Genomic DNA, 14,605 nt, shown 5'->3' with positions numbered 1-14,605 from the left:
TCAGACAATTCCTTGTCCACTGAGTGCTCCATCTATCAAATCCATATCTCTCCAATTTAGACAAGGATGTTGCGTGGGACAGTGTCAAATACTTCGCACAAGTCCAGGTAGATGACGTCAGTTGCTCTTCTCTTAGCCACCAGTGCATCACAGAAGGCCATCAAATTCATCAGGCACGATTTGCCCTTAGTGAAGCCACGTTGGCTGTCACCAATCACCTCCTTATTTTCCATGTCTCCTAGCACAGTTTCCAGGAGGATCCACTTCATGATCTTGCCGAGCACAGGGGTGAGACTGACTGGCCTGTAGGTCCCCAGGTCTTCTTTTTTTCCCTCTTTAAAAATGGGGGTTATATTTCCCCTTTTCCAGTCAGCAAGAACTTCACTGGACTGCCACGACTTCTCAAATATGATGGATAGTGGCTTAGACACTTCATCTGCCAGTTCTCTCAGGACCTGCAGACGCATCTTGTCAGGTCTCGTGGACTTGTGCACCTTAAGGTTCCTTAGATGGTCTCGAACCCGATCTTCCCCTACAGTGGGTGGTTCTTCATTTTCCCATTCTCTGCCTTTGCCTTCTGCATCTTGGGCAGTGTGGCTGGAGCCCTTGCCAGTGAAGGCTGAGGCAATAAGTCATTTAGTACCTCAGCCTTTTCCATATCCCAAGTTACCAAGTCTCCCTTTCCCTACCAGAGAGGGCCACAATGCTTAACTGAAAAGTCAAACTTAATCAGCATGGAAAATATGACAGTTTTTACACATACAGCCACACAGTTCTCCCACCAGCTATACTGATCACACGTTTGATTTCAAAGATTTAAATAAAAACGCCGCTTCAGTAAAAACTGCAGTATGACCAAAGTTACACTTTTCTAATTCTGTACATCTACGTTTTAAGAAAGCATCTCTTCCAGAAATTCTTTTGCCTAGTACTTCTCTGTTCCTGCTGTTGCTTTCTTGATGTGCTCTACCCCTATATGATTTTAGGCCACCATGTGGTGGAAGCCATGGTTTCTAGCCAACACAAAATGCACTCTCGCACTTTTCACCAGGGACTTGAGGCACCACTAAGAGAGGTCTTTGCACCAGACTATATCTAAGGTTCTCTCCAGTTTGAACAGGCTTCCACCACTCAGCAGAACTTGCCCTGCAATTGTAAACCTGAACTAACTAGCAACAAAGCACTTTGTGTCCCGTGTTCTCGGTAACTGCCCACAGTAGCATGGAGCTGAAAGGTGCTCTTACCTCCTTTATTATCATGCAATGGAAAAAGATTACTTTATAAGGAGGAAGAGGAAAATGTGGAATACAAAATTGCATTTGAGACTGAGAAACAACAAGAAGATATTAGAAAAACATAACAACAGGAACTACGAGAAAACAGCCAAGGCTATGTAGTGATAGGACGAAGGGCAATGGCTTTAAACTGAGAGTGAATTTATATTAGATATAAGGAAGAAATTCTTCACTGTGAGGGTGATGAGGCGCTGGAACAGGTTGCCCAGAGAAGTTGTGGTTGCCCCCTCCCTGGAAGTGTTCAAGGCCAGGTTGGACAGGGCTTTGAGCAACCTGGTCTAGTGGAAGGTGTCCCTGCCCACAGCAGGGGGGGGGTCAAACTAGATGACCTTTAACATCCCTTCCAACCCAAACCATTCTATGATTCTATGATTCAGGAGAGAAAGTAACAGTAGAATGAAAAGTCTTATCCACAGAAACTGGAATTGAAATTGATAAACTGAACCAGCAACTAGTAATATGTTAAGGGATGGGCCCATGGAGGTACTACATAAAATACAAGTCACAAGATATTCCAGTTGTGGGGTAGGAACACACACAAGGTTACAAGCAGCACTACTGCCTTCTCCAGTGGAGGTTCCTGCTATCCTATATCTGTAAGTAGGCTGGTTGCTCTAAAGGACGATTTTATTTTTTGTTACAAATTCATTTTTCCATGCAATCTGCTCCAACCAGCAGTATTAGTGTCCATCTCTTACCACTAATATTTTCCCCTATTAGTACTATAGATGAATTGTGGTATTCTTGCAAGTATCACTGCCAGAGGCAGATTCTCAGGTCTATGGAAAAAAAAAAAAAGGTAAAGTTGCCTAGACACATCATTTGAATGATCAAACTTTCAAGTTTGTCCACTTCATAGGGAAGCTTCCTCCCTCTCTGCTTTCAACTATGACTGAATTTTTAAAGATACCCTAAGGGTAACAGAATTTGTGGTACTTCTGGAAGATTTCTACTCAGTTCCGAAAAGAAGTTAAACCATGAACAGAATTGTTCATGCTTAACCTAACTGCTATCCAGTCCTAAACACTGAGTACTATTCAAATTCCCAAACTTGTATTATTCATAAATCCCTGTGATCTGGGTACTTTCCATTGTTTAGAATTTCAGTCTTTGCCTGTAGCAAGCTATATAACATGTTAACTGACCAGAAAAATTGTTAATAGACATTTGTCAAGGCAACATATAGAAAGCACAAGAAACAGCGGAAGATCAAATGTGACTCATACTGAAGGCACTTTCACCATTATGCCCATGATTTTTATAAGAAATGGACTTTTCACATGATCTACCAGCAATGTTTTCAGATTTTATTAGGTACAATTTTACTACAAACCAGAATAAAGACTGAATTGTTCTGGAAAAGAATCCAAGGAGGGGAAAAAAGTTACAGTCAAATAAACTCAGCACAAAGTTTATGTATAACCATGTAAAGGAGCTGGTAGTTGGGAATGCTCCCAGAACTGTGCGTTCGCATATTCTTAGCTCAAGTTCAGCCATTCTGCTAATTCCTGAAGACAACAGTTAAAAAAACCAGATAGATCACATGTAGTGCAAGACTGCAAAAAGATGGAAATGCAGAGAGAATAGTATTAATAGCAAGCAAGAAAGTTATGCTGAGGCATAACTTTTTTTAAAAAAATAAAAATAGGCTCTAACAAAGAAATTAAAATAGAGCAAGAAACCAGATGGAAAGAGAATTCTAATCAGACCTTCAGCATTTTGCTGCTGGTTTGACATCAAAAAGGCTGGGAATAAAAGGGTGGAGAATGTAGGCTTTCATCCTCACATGGCCAAACGCTCAGCCCTTCTCCAGTTCTGAATAGAACCAGCTAATTTGTATCAAAGAAGAAACACGAACTCTGGATTTTTTTATCTGACTGTGACAAGATCTTATGTTACTGGGGATGGGGAGAAAAGGAATTAGTATTACCTCCCCAAAGTATTCAAGAACTTCAGCCTCCATTTCCTTAGATGAAATAAAATAGCTCATCTAGCAGAAAACTAAGGTCCATGTTAAGAAATGGACAAGCACCTAACAGTCACAGTAGTTTAATACAGGCTTCTGTTTTAAAATAAGACAAGAAAACCTTCAAGTTAAGGACATTGTTTCTTCCTGAAAACTTCTGACCAAATTGTAACTATGCAGGTAGTATAAAACTCTGAAATCATGACTCACGGTCTAATGCTTCCTTTCATTTTATTCACACAGTCCAGAAAATGAGTAAAATTAATTACTGTTTGCAAACCATAATGAAAACTTTAGACAGAACTGCTGGACCTCACCCTCTTCTCTCACAACTATTTACCAGCTAATTCTGACTCTGTTTCAGAATAAATATGTAGAACCCAGTGTTGTTAGTATGCAGGGACTCACCCGACATTGTCTGTTCCAGCCTGTGGATCAGCGACTTTTTAGCACTTTCAACATCAGGACTTGGGTAATCCAATACCTGCCTGCACCAAACTAGCGGACTGACACATTTTTGCACTGGAGTCAGTTTCTTCTTTGGGGATGTATATAACCTGAAAAGGAGAGGGGAAAAAATAAATCTGTGAAGACAGACAAAAGGAGCATAAGATCAGGCATGTAACAAAATACCACATCCTGGTTTTATACTATATCTACAGTACAGTCTCAAAACATAAATTTATAAATTTAAAAATATAAAACCAGGTTTTACCTTTACATTAACTATTTTGGTTACAGTGTAATATTGATAACATATGGGTACCCAAGTACTCCTGTCAAGAAGCGATGTCTATATTGCTACGCTGGAATATACCAACAGATATGCCAGGAAAAAAAAAAAGAAATCTTCACTTTTCAGACACGTTAGGTATATGGACAATTTCACTATATCACATAAATGTACAAATCAGGATTAATCTTTTCAGATTTAGGTAACATTCACCTGAAAGAAGGAAATAAAGCACTATGCAATATGCAACTGTTGTTTTCCTAAACAAAGATGTAGCAAGGGATAAGCATCTTAATAGCCAAGGAACAGTGCTAAAGTGCACAGAACACATCTACTAGTTCAGTAGCTTTGAACAATAAACATTTTATTTTTACTTATCATTTGTATTCTAGCACCTGATCCTTTAGTTTTCCTTTGAACACAGAACAAAGGGACTATCTCTGTCCTAAGGGGTATAGAGTCAAGCATTAAAAACAAGGAACAAGAGATAACACACACAGGAGAGTAAAGAGAAACAATGAGATCATATTGTTCTGCGGGACATGCTGAGGCCTTTGCCCATCAGCATCTCCATTCATTTATTTTAACACCAGCATTCCATGACTGAAGAAAGTAGTATTCCAGTTTAAAGGCTCTAGAAATTTAGCTGAAAATTTCTCCTCCCTCAAGAAACAGATTAAAGGAAAAGTCATAACTAATCACACACTCAAAAAAGGGATACTTAAGCCTTATCTTTGGACTAGAATCTAACTTGGAAATGTGCTTCAGCAACAGACAGTGAACTGCAAGATCTACAACTCCAACTAGAGCTTACGCATATGCAGAAATGGTTAAATGAGCGCTTCTTCTAGGAGTAATGACAGACTTCATATTCCAAGTGAATATGGTTGTTACACATGTAACTTAGGAACATCTGACAGTCTAGTCAGCCATGCTTCCATGTGAAACCAACAGCAAAAATTCTTATTTCCTCTATGCCAATGACATCAGCAACACAAGTTATTTCCCACAGCTCTATTATGAGATTAGCTGATCCTTCCTCTGTAATTCTAGAACTTGAACCCAGTTTGTTTTATAAACAGCTTTAAAAGATTTTATTATTTTTTTTAATTACTACCCTTAAGGTCACTTACAAGAGCTTTCCAAGAAGCATGCTTATAAAACCACCACAAATATCTCACCCAAAACACTGATCACTTTTTGTTTAGAGCACACTCTGTAACGCTCTTCCATTATGAATGCTGAAATTAGAAAGTTATGAATGCTGAAATTAGAAAGTTATGTTTGCAAATGCAGGAGAGGGGACTTTTATTAGCTGCCAGATTTTCAGACAAAAATGAAGCTGGCTGTAACAATGCAAATAGCCACTGTCACATACTATAGTCCATATAGCTTATGCTCTGGCCAGTATCATGCTGGTCGTTAAAACTGACTTTGTAGAAACGCTTACAATCTTCACAGGCACTCTGCCCACAAGAAAAGCTAAGAGCTCATCACATGTTTATAGCCCTGAAGAGCCTTGGAAAGCACAAGAATCACTCAATCTTTACAGTTCTATGTAAACAATTAAACAAATTGCTGTACTTTCTGGGATTATCTGTACATAGTTAAAAGTAACCTTTAACATTTACTAGCTCTCTAACACTTTGAATTTACTGTCTTTTTGACATTTATTTGCTTGTATTCTTTCCTGTCTTAATACAAATACAAAGTAGTGTCAAAAGCAACAAAGCCAACTGTAGTGCTCTACAGGCTAGACTCGCCCCTAGCTCTCTGGATAGCTGACGTGCCTTGCCGTGTTTGAGAAGTTCCATGCACATTTGAAGTGTTTACAGTAATACCCAGTATAACAGGCAAGAAAATGAAGTGCACATGTCCTCTTTGAAAGACACACAGAAGGGGTATCTTCCACAAGACTACTCTAATCAAAACAGCACCTGGTATTTTAAGCTCCAACACATTCTCTTCTGCAATTTCCAATTGTTGCATTTGTTTCACAAGTAGTTTATTTACTGAAGCAATGTGGGCTCATGCAGTTCCCATTGTTCCACCTCCCTTTCTAACCAAACACATGTTGCAGACTCTCCGACCTCTTTACAGTCAACTGTTTTTCCTTTAACAGCCTTTGTTTCACACCTTACATTTCAAGAAAAGGCAGAACTTTACAATACACACATTTCATGCGGCACCACTACCTCATGACAAACACATGTGCATTGATGCAGTAACACATTAGCTCTTTCAGGACAGCTTCTTGCACATCATGCAATTACTAAATCTCATTAATATAAAGCAGTGATCTTAATTTCCCATCTGACAAAGAACAACCAATCTCAAGTTTTGAAACCGACTTAATTCTACTCATTTTGCCTAATTTGGATTAGAAAATATAAGATCAAGGACAAGGCTAAGAATCAGAGTGATGCTTCTACTACTTCTTCCTCTCTTCCCAACAGCAGGAAAGGAAAAAGAACAGAAAGGAGACTATGAAGCATGTACAAATAACTTCACAGAGCTAAGCAATCTTCTTTGTCAGACTACTGTTTGACTCAAAAGAGATAGGTCCTCCTCAGCTGAAGAAGTTTCCAGAAGAAATTCACTCCCATTCATACGTGTCAATGCATTCCTACAGCAATGCAACAGCACTCATTGGCAGCACAGCAACTTCCAAGATTGAAGATTACCAGTATGAGTTCATACATCTTTAAACACTACTAAATCACTTTCTCAAAACAGGAAGTTGAAAACGCTTGAGGAAACTGACAGCTTACAGTTACCACCCCTACTACAAATGTTAACACACCAGAAAGCTACACTCCCAATTTTTCCACAAGAGAGTAAAGACTCTTCAATTCAGTGACACAAGGTCAAGTAAAAGAAAACTGTATATAAAAATAAACCCAGGAGCTTCGATCTATTTTGAAACAGCATTAAGAAGCCCAGACATTATGATTTTGCTGCACACAGTAATATTCCCTTCCTCCAGCCGTCACTAGTCAGCTATGCCACAGCGGCACCAATCTGAAGTTTAAAGCAGCCAGGGCTCTACTGATTAGTTCCAGGAAGACGCTGCACAAAAAGGGCAGAGCTTTGCAGAAAGACTACTGTCACTACAAGCTCATATGATAACGTCAGCCGAATGTGGCAAGCTGTAGCATGTTGCACTGGGACACAGCCGAGTCAGAAAAGGCTTTGAAGGAAGAAGACACAACATTAAGGTAGGAATGGAGTATCTGCATAGGGATTACCTCACCCAAGGAACACATCCCAGTGCATTAAAATACAAGAGGCTAGTTGCCACAGGCATAAAACAAAAAGCCAAGATTCTAATCCAGAAAAAAAGGAAAGTCTTTTTGTATCAAAATCCTTCTACAGCTCAGCACAAGAGTGAGAGAAAAAACATGCAGATGAATATGAAGTCACAGATCTGAATTAGAAAGAAGATGGCAAGTGGAAGGAACTTGAGTTAGAGCTCGTTTATTTTAGCTACATTAACTTTAAGCAAAAACTGGCAGGTACAAGAGGCAATGAAACAAGAGATCAGACAAAACACGTTGCAGGCGAAAGCAGGATGAAGAAAGCAACCTGAAGAAAAGATGTGAAGAAAGAATAGAAATCTAAGGATAGAACAGTAAGAAATCCCCCTAAAATACAGGGGGGAAATTCTGCGACAAAAAGCTACTAAAAATAAATAGATTGGAGACAATAATATTGGACAGTCTTGGAAACAGACAATTTAGAACACAACAGTGTCAATCTAAACTCTTTTAGATCAATTGAAAATCTTCAGGAGATCCTATCTGTAGCAATTCAAATAACTTAAAATCTAAGATGGATTTTGAATAAACAGCTACAGGTAAAGATCTGAAGAGAATCTATGGTTTAAAAAAACCCAACAAAACAAACAACAATCCAAAAACTAAGTGACATCCCTGCACGAATCTGGCCCACAGATTTCCTCTTGCCTCCTCCCCCACCCCTGCAAAATTCCTATCCTGCAGTTGTAACAGACACACACTGCTCAGCCTGTAATTACTAATCTGTTGGTGTACTTAACTGAATGCTTCTGGTTCTGAGAGATGCAAGAGTTACAGCAAAACTCCAGGTCTCTCAAAATAAGGAGATGAATACTGCAAAAATGCTTTGACAATCCCATTAAACCTTCATATTAAAGGTTTTTCATTATGTGATTTTCAAGTAGAACTGGGAGGATAGAGAGATGTTCCAAATTGCAACTGGGAACACAACTACCTTCCTGTCACCGACAATTAGAGACAGTTAGTTGTGCTCTGGCTAGTTGCTGGAAATTATAGCCATTATTCATTTCCTCATCTCAAAAGAACATATAGCTGTCTGAAAGAGATGTTGTAGAACGGGAAAAGGGGCTTTCAAAAGCTTGGGTGACTCCTGTAACACCATCATGCAGCTTCTCCAGAACTGTCACACAAACTCTGTACAACTGTCCGCTGTCTGAGAAGCTTTTCAGAATGAATTTGTTAGAACATATATGTTCTAACATAGTACTGTTGATATTTACATGGAATAGAGAAAAGTTGAAAAGTTCTGTGTCCTATTAAATGTGTTCCAAAATATAAGTCTGCTTAATTACTAGGCTTGAGAGCCTAGTAACCTCCAAAAAGTAGAAATGTGATTCATGCCTAAACAATATATGATTATGAGGTAAATTTCAGGGATACCATTAAGACAATAAAGGAAATTTGTATCAAAGCTTTCATAATGTCAAAATATCAAACATGTTTAAAAGCCGTAAAAAGTTAGAAATGGAAAAAAATTCTTCCTACAGTCCTCAAACATCCATTTCACAACAGATATTTCAAAGACATTAGTCAAATGGAATATTATTTGATGTTACACCAGTTGTTGCCTTTGACAAAATGGCAACTTCTCTAATCCTTAGTTCTCTCAGATCCTTCTTTTCAAATTATCTTCCTAGTTTGAGAAGCCATTACCTGAATTCAGTTAAAAAACCCCACTTTAAATCAGATTGGCATTTAATCTGCCACAAAATGAAAAGCATCAATTTCTCTTTTACTTAGGTCACAGGGCAAGAATTGATCAGAACCTGTCCAGTTTCCAAGAGGCCTAAATCACATTAATACAATGCCATTTTAGCAGCTGAAGAGGAAATACTGCAATGTAATCTCCACAATGGGAGTTCATTCAGGTGCAGCTCTATCCTAAAACACTCACCCTACACTTTACTAGCTCACTATGGCAAACTTTAGGGATCCAAAACAAAGTTAGTGCTCAAAGGACATTAAGCAACATGAGCTGAAAGACAGTCATTACAGATGACAATCATGTTTTCATTGTCTGTATCTCAAAACAGCCACTTAGCTAATTAACTGGAACAGATGACGAGAACAGAAACATAGACTATTAAAAATAGGTGACAATTTAATAGAAAGAGCTGCTGAATGAGAATGCGTATAAAAGTACTTGCTTTCCATTTTAACTAAACAGGATACCAAACCAATATGAGGTCTTCAAAAACACTAAAAATATCTTACCCTGAACTATTAATATCAATATAAACAACCCACCAGCAATTTCACTTTAAACACAAAGTAGCCGCCTTTTGTTTGTAACTGCGGTCAGTCAGCTGTTAGCTCTATTAGCCCTACCAAGGAGACTTCGGATTGCAGTGGCATGAAAACATTGATAAGTGCTAGGCTAGCTTTTAAAGCACTGTCATTTAAAGAGGACACAACTATTCTGAAGTTTGCTAAACAATTATATGTACAAAACCATACACTTTTATGCACATACTGCATATAAATTTTTAAGAAAATGCACTGCGTGTTTTCCTCACATTTAAAAGAAAGTTCCTCAGAAAGTTTAGGTAAACAACTTTGTAACAAGTTACCACAAAGCAAGTTAAGAGTGGGTTCACAGCACATTAACTGATGTACAGTAATTGTCCACGTGTGCACACTTATCCTGCAATAAACTTGGGACAGCTCACTTTTTAAAAGAAACATAGCAAACCACCTTGCGTCCTGTTAGCAAGTTGTCTCAAATGCGCTACACATCCACACCCAGCCTTACCCAGCAAGTCAGGCAAGGAGCTGTACAGCTCATCCTGCCTCTCTGAAGACTTCTCCACTCCAGTCCCCCTTCCTGCCCTTTCGCCTTTTTAATTAATTAATAAGAAAAAGACCTGTTCAGATTGAAATTTGAAAAAAATTTAGACTTGATCCAATCTGGTTCAAGAACAGCTGAACAGGAACACCCATAGAATAGATAACCAAAGCCACTGGTAGCTTGTTGAGGAAGTAATTAGCAGGCCTAAAGCAAAGTCTCCATGGGCCTACATACAGCTCAGTACTGTGTGCATGTGCATTATGTGCCTATTTGCAACCTCCAGTACTCTATCAGGAAGAAAGTTTTAGCATATTAAAAAGGATTCAGAAGCATATGGCCAAGAAACCCAATTTAAATTCACCAAATTATTTTTAGTAATTTACCACATGATTTGAAGATTGTCTCATATGCTAACTGTTTAAACCTAAAACTTATCTGGATTTAACTAACCACAAAAACTAACTGTTTTAATAGCTAATGCTGCTACTAAAGCAGCAGGATCAAAGTTCTTTTCACTTGTTAGTAATTCAGGCTAGTTCTACCTTCTCCTTTAATTTTTCACTTTACACTTCTGTCCTGTGTAGACTTATCTAAAAGCATTTAAAGAATTAAACTCCCAAATGTAGATTTAAAAAACAACATATCACATTCCAGTATCAGTTTCAGTCACAATTTCAACTGTTCCATCTTAAATTCATAGCCAAACTTCACAGGCACTCATCAGCATTAAATGTAAAACAATGTAATTTTAGCAGTGAAGAAAACTATTTCTTCTGCCATTGCAAGACTGCAGACAATTTCAAAATGGAATATATGAACACATGGACTGAAAAAATGCCTGTGTTACACAAAGTAGAGAGAACAGAGACAACCAGCATCCTTCATCAACTATTATCTCCCATAGTAAGGTCCTTCTGAAATAAAAAATAGAAAAGTCTAAGTTTCTCTATGTAGACATTCAAAACAGGCAAGGCGAATCAATTTTTTTATGCACAAACTGTGATTTAAATTTAGTTTGTTTCCACATGAGGTTTCCTCAACTAGTAAGTGGTCTTTGATTTCTACAGTGACATAATCCCATAGTTTAAACAGGATTCTGGGTTAAGCAGTAGTGATCCAAATCCATTTGAACCCGAAAGAGTTCACGAGGTTTAAATTTCATCAAGTACCTTCACCCTTTCAGTTGATTCAATTACTTTTTGAGTGACCTTGCATAACTGAGGCCTTAAGAGTGGGATCTTTACGACTTTAAGAGAAATCCACTTACATCACCCCTTCTATTTTCACAGGCTTGCTTCTTTCTGATTGTTCCACTAGCTCTCTGAAAACTTTCAACTTCATTTAGAGCAATAACCTCTATTCAGCAAATGCACAAATACAAAGTCATCCTACCTTCATAAGGAAAAAAACAGTTTTAGAGTATTTGGTGCCTCAACAGTTGAATTAAATGGTGTTCAGAAATTCCAGGAGTTTGATTTCCATTTTTATAATTTGGAAAAAAAAAATAAACCAGTCTTGCTAAACCACATTTATCATTAAGTGCATATTAAACTACAGCATGAAAAGACAAAAGTTTTTTTTAATGACAGCCATATTTCTTGATATGTACAACAATAAGTAAATTGTTACAACTGCTCTTTTCTAGGTGTATGCTTTTGTGTCTCAGTCATTGACCCATGTCTGAGGTTGAAAATTAGTATTATAGTTGCTAAAATATTAGGAAAGGAATAAAAACATGTAATAGACTGCATTTAAATTCTGTTGTCTTTTGAGAACTAGATCTTCCATAGAAGAAATATGACTGAAGCCACAATAACAGGCAGTGTAAGTGATGTGCCAAACACCTGACACTAGAAAGAGCAGTGCTCAATGAACTATGCCACCTGCCCATGAGTGTCCAGAACTGCATAAACAAAAACACACAGTACTTATGCCATCACTGTCACCATATGCTCTGCTGGGACATTAACTTTCACTGAAGAAATACATTATGTTGCCCATGATTTAAGATTAATATACAAAATAACATCTATTGTCAGAATTCGTGACATTCACAAATTTGGCCATCCTACTTCAAACTTACTGTGCAAATTTAGTATATAGTATTTCCCTCACATGCTATAAACCAGTAGACTACAAGGCATAATCTGAGAAATAAGAGCAGCTGCCTTGCACAGATTCATCATCTAGGAGATGATGCCTTGTGTTAATTTAGTAAGCTCATGTTGGATGAGAATAAACTTATGCTCTCATACTTCTCCAATGGATCAGGCTGGATGTCAGGCAAATGACATCTCTGAGGAAGCACATACACTGTCTCCTCCCTGAGCAACTAAAACATTGCTCATCCGTGGAATTATTCCAGCATTTTAAAGGCGTTTTTAACTCCGAAAGACTTTTTTTTGTTTGTTTTTTAAATTTGTCTGCATGTTTGCTCCAGAAAGAGATCTTTGTAGATGAACCTACAACCAGTTCTGACCCAAGTCAGACTGCTTTTGTTACACTTTTCTTCCCTGTACACGCTTCCCTTGTGTTTCTCTGTTGACACTGTTCTCCTCCCCACTGTTTCTCCTGCAGCTCTAATGCTGCCCCTCAACTAGTGTCATAGGAAACTTCAGAGACAGCTGGTGAACAGCGTGATGTTAAGAGAGAGCAAACCTTATTGATTCTCAGTAGAAGCTCATCCAAGTGTAATAAAGACAACGTGAACAGCCACCTGCAGGTGCTTCTGCTGGAGCAGCGGGGTAAGCAGTCCATTTCAAAAGAGAGGAACCACCCAAGGTAAACCGTGGTCCTACCTCGTTAGCAATAAATGAAAGCATCTAAGGACAACACATTTATGAGATGAAAGAGAATGTTACATTTGCTGTCTTCTCAGCTGAAAGAAATCAAGACTTAAAACATGTTTGATACACGTTCAGAGAAGTGTAACAGTACCTACGGGCTAATTCTGCACTACCCCAGCAATTTTCTGCAAGTTTCACAACACCTCCACACCTTCCGAACTTGTGAAAACACTGACAGCCGATTTTGCGGCAGAACTGAAGCCTGCTCCGGTCTCCAAGTGACCCGATGTAATACTCTCACCGCGGCCGAACAAAAGCAGAGCTACAGGCCTCCGGGGAGGTGCGATGTGATGTGCCCAAACCAAACCACCCTTCCCCTGCAGGCTCCGGCACATCTTGGGAGAACTGATCCCTTCACCCAGCCCCAGAGGGCGAGGCTCTGCCTCCCTGCACAAAGCCCCGAGACCACCTCCGACACCAGGCACACGTCTGGAGACGGCGCCTTCCTCCGGCGACGGAGGGGTAGGGAGAGGACGATGGAGACGGGCGCCCCTACCCCGTCCCCACCACGGCCGCCTCCTCACCAGCCGGTCTCGTCCTCCTCGCAGCCGGCCAACCGCTCCAGCTCCTCCGGCCTGAGCAGCGCCGCGTCGTCCAGGAGGCCGCTGCCCTCCTCGCCGGCCGTGCCGCCGCCGGGCTCCTCGGGGGGCGGCCGCCGGGCGGCGGCCCTGGGGCTGAGGCAGCGGCCGTCGGGCGGGGAGGCGGTGGGGGGCGACGGGGAAGGCCCGCCGCCCAGGAGGCGCTTGGGGCTGGCGGGAGCGGCGGGCAGGGCGCCGTGGCGGCTGCGGAGCTGCTCGTTCTGCTTCTCCAGCTTCTTCACCAGCTCCTGCAGCTTCCGCACCTCCGCGTCCGCATTCACGCCCGAGCCGACGTCCTCCATGGCGCCCGCCGGCAGAGGGGCGGCTGCGCGGGGAAGGGCGGCCGCGCCGCCCCGTCTACATGGCCGGGCGGCCCGCGCGGGGGAGGGCTGTGGCGCGGCCGGGCGGGGCGGGCCGCGGGCGCTGCTCCTTCTGCCGCCGCCTCCTCCTCAGCGGCGCCGGCGGGTGGTGGCGGGGGTAAAGGACGCGTATCCGGCCGCCGCCATCTTACCACCTCCCCGCCCGCCCCACCGCTCTGATGTCATGTGCGTAGCCCGACAGCGTCACCGCTCGCGTCTCGCCCTGTTGGGGTAGGGTGGCGTTGCCGGGAGCGGGTCCCCCTGCGGCGGTTGGGGCGGCGGCCGCCCTGTCAGGCGGAGGCGCTGCCTCACCGCCGCCTGGCGCCGTCTGAGGGGCTCCTCCGGCAGCCCCGCTCCTGAGGGAACGGCCTGGCCTGGCCCGGCCCGGCCCGGCCCGGCCCGGCCCGGCCCGTGGGGACCACAGGTCCCGCCCGGGAGTTGTACTCGAAGCCACGGGACACATTCCCCAAATGCTCGTATCCTCTAAAGGATACGGGGTGTGTCCCTGGTCCTGGTGATGGTCTTGGGCCCTCTGTGTGTGACAGGCACCTGAACGGTTCCCTGGATATAACTTGAGCCTTTCATGCTGTATAAATATATATATAATCCTATGAAAAGTGACTGAAATTACCATCTACAACAAGACTCTTAACAAATTTAGGTTTAAGGAATTAGTGCGGCTTGGGCGTTTGTGTCTCCAAACTTCATCTGCTGGCATGGTGA

At 41.4% G+C, this 14,605-nt stretch overlaps 1 protein-coding gene across 3 annotated transcripts in view; it reads right to left on the bottom strand.

The window, feature by feature from the left end:
* SLAIN2 (SLAIN motif family member 2) overlaps positions 1-14,066 on the bottom strand; it is a 38,804-nt gene extending 24,738 nt beyond the window's left edge. Inside the window, exons 1-2 of one of the 3 annotated variants that reach the window (XM_074822493.1) lie at positions 13,470-14,066; positions 3,670-3,818 (exon numbers count right to left, since the gene is read on the bottom strand). In XM_074822493.1, the coding sequence (XP_074678594.1) occupies positions 3,670-3,818; positions 13,470-13,825 (505 nt within the window). In that variant the 5' untranslated portion in view covers positions 13,826-14,066. The remainder of the gene's footprint in view (positions 1-3,669; positions 3,819-13,469) is intronic. The other 2 variants (XM_074822491.1, XM_074822492.1) reach the window with 2 other exon arrangements.
* Between the last annotated feature and the right edge of the window lie 539 nt (positions 14,067-14,605).

The sequence above is a fragment of the Strix aluco genome, chromosome 4 (genome assembly GCF_031877795.1).
Source record: "Strix aluco isolate bStrAlu1 chromosome 4, bStrAlu1.hap1, whole genome shotgun sequence".
Classification (NCBI taxonomy): domain Eukaryota; kingdom Metazoa; phylum Chordata; class Aves; order Strigiformes; family Strigidae; genus Strix; species Strix aluco.
This window is presented reverse-complemented; position numbering and strand designations above follow the sequence as displayed.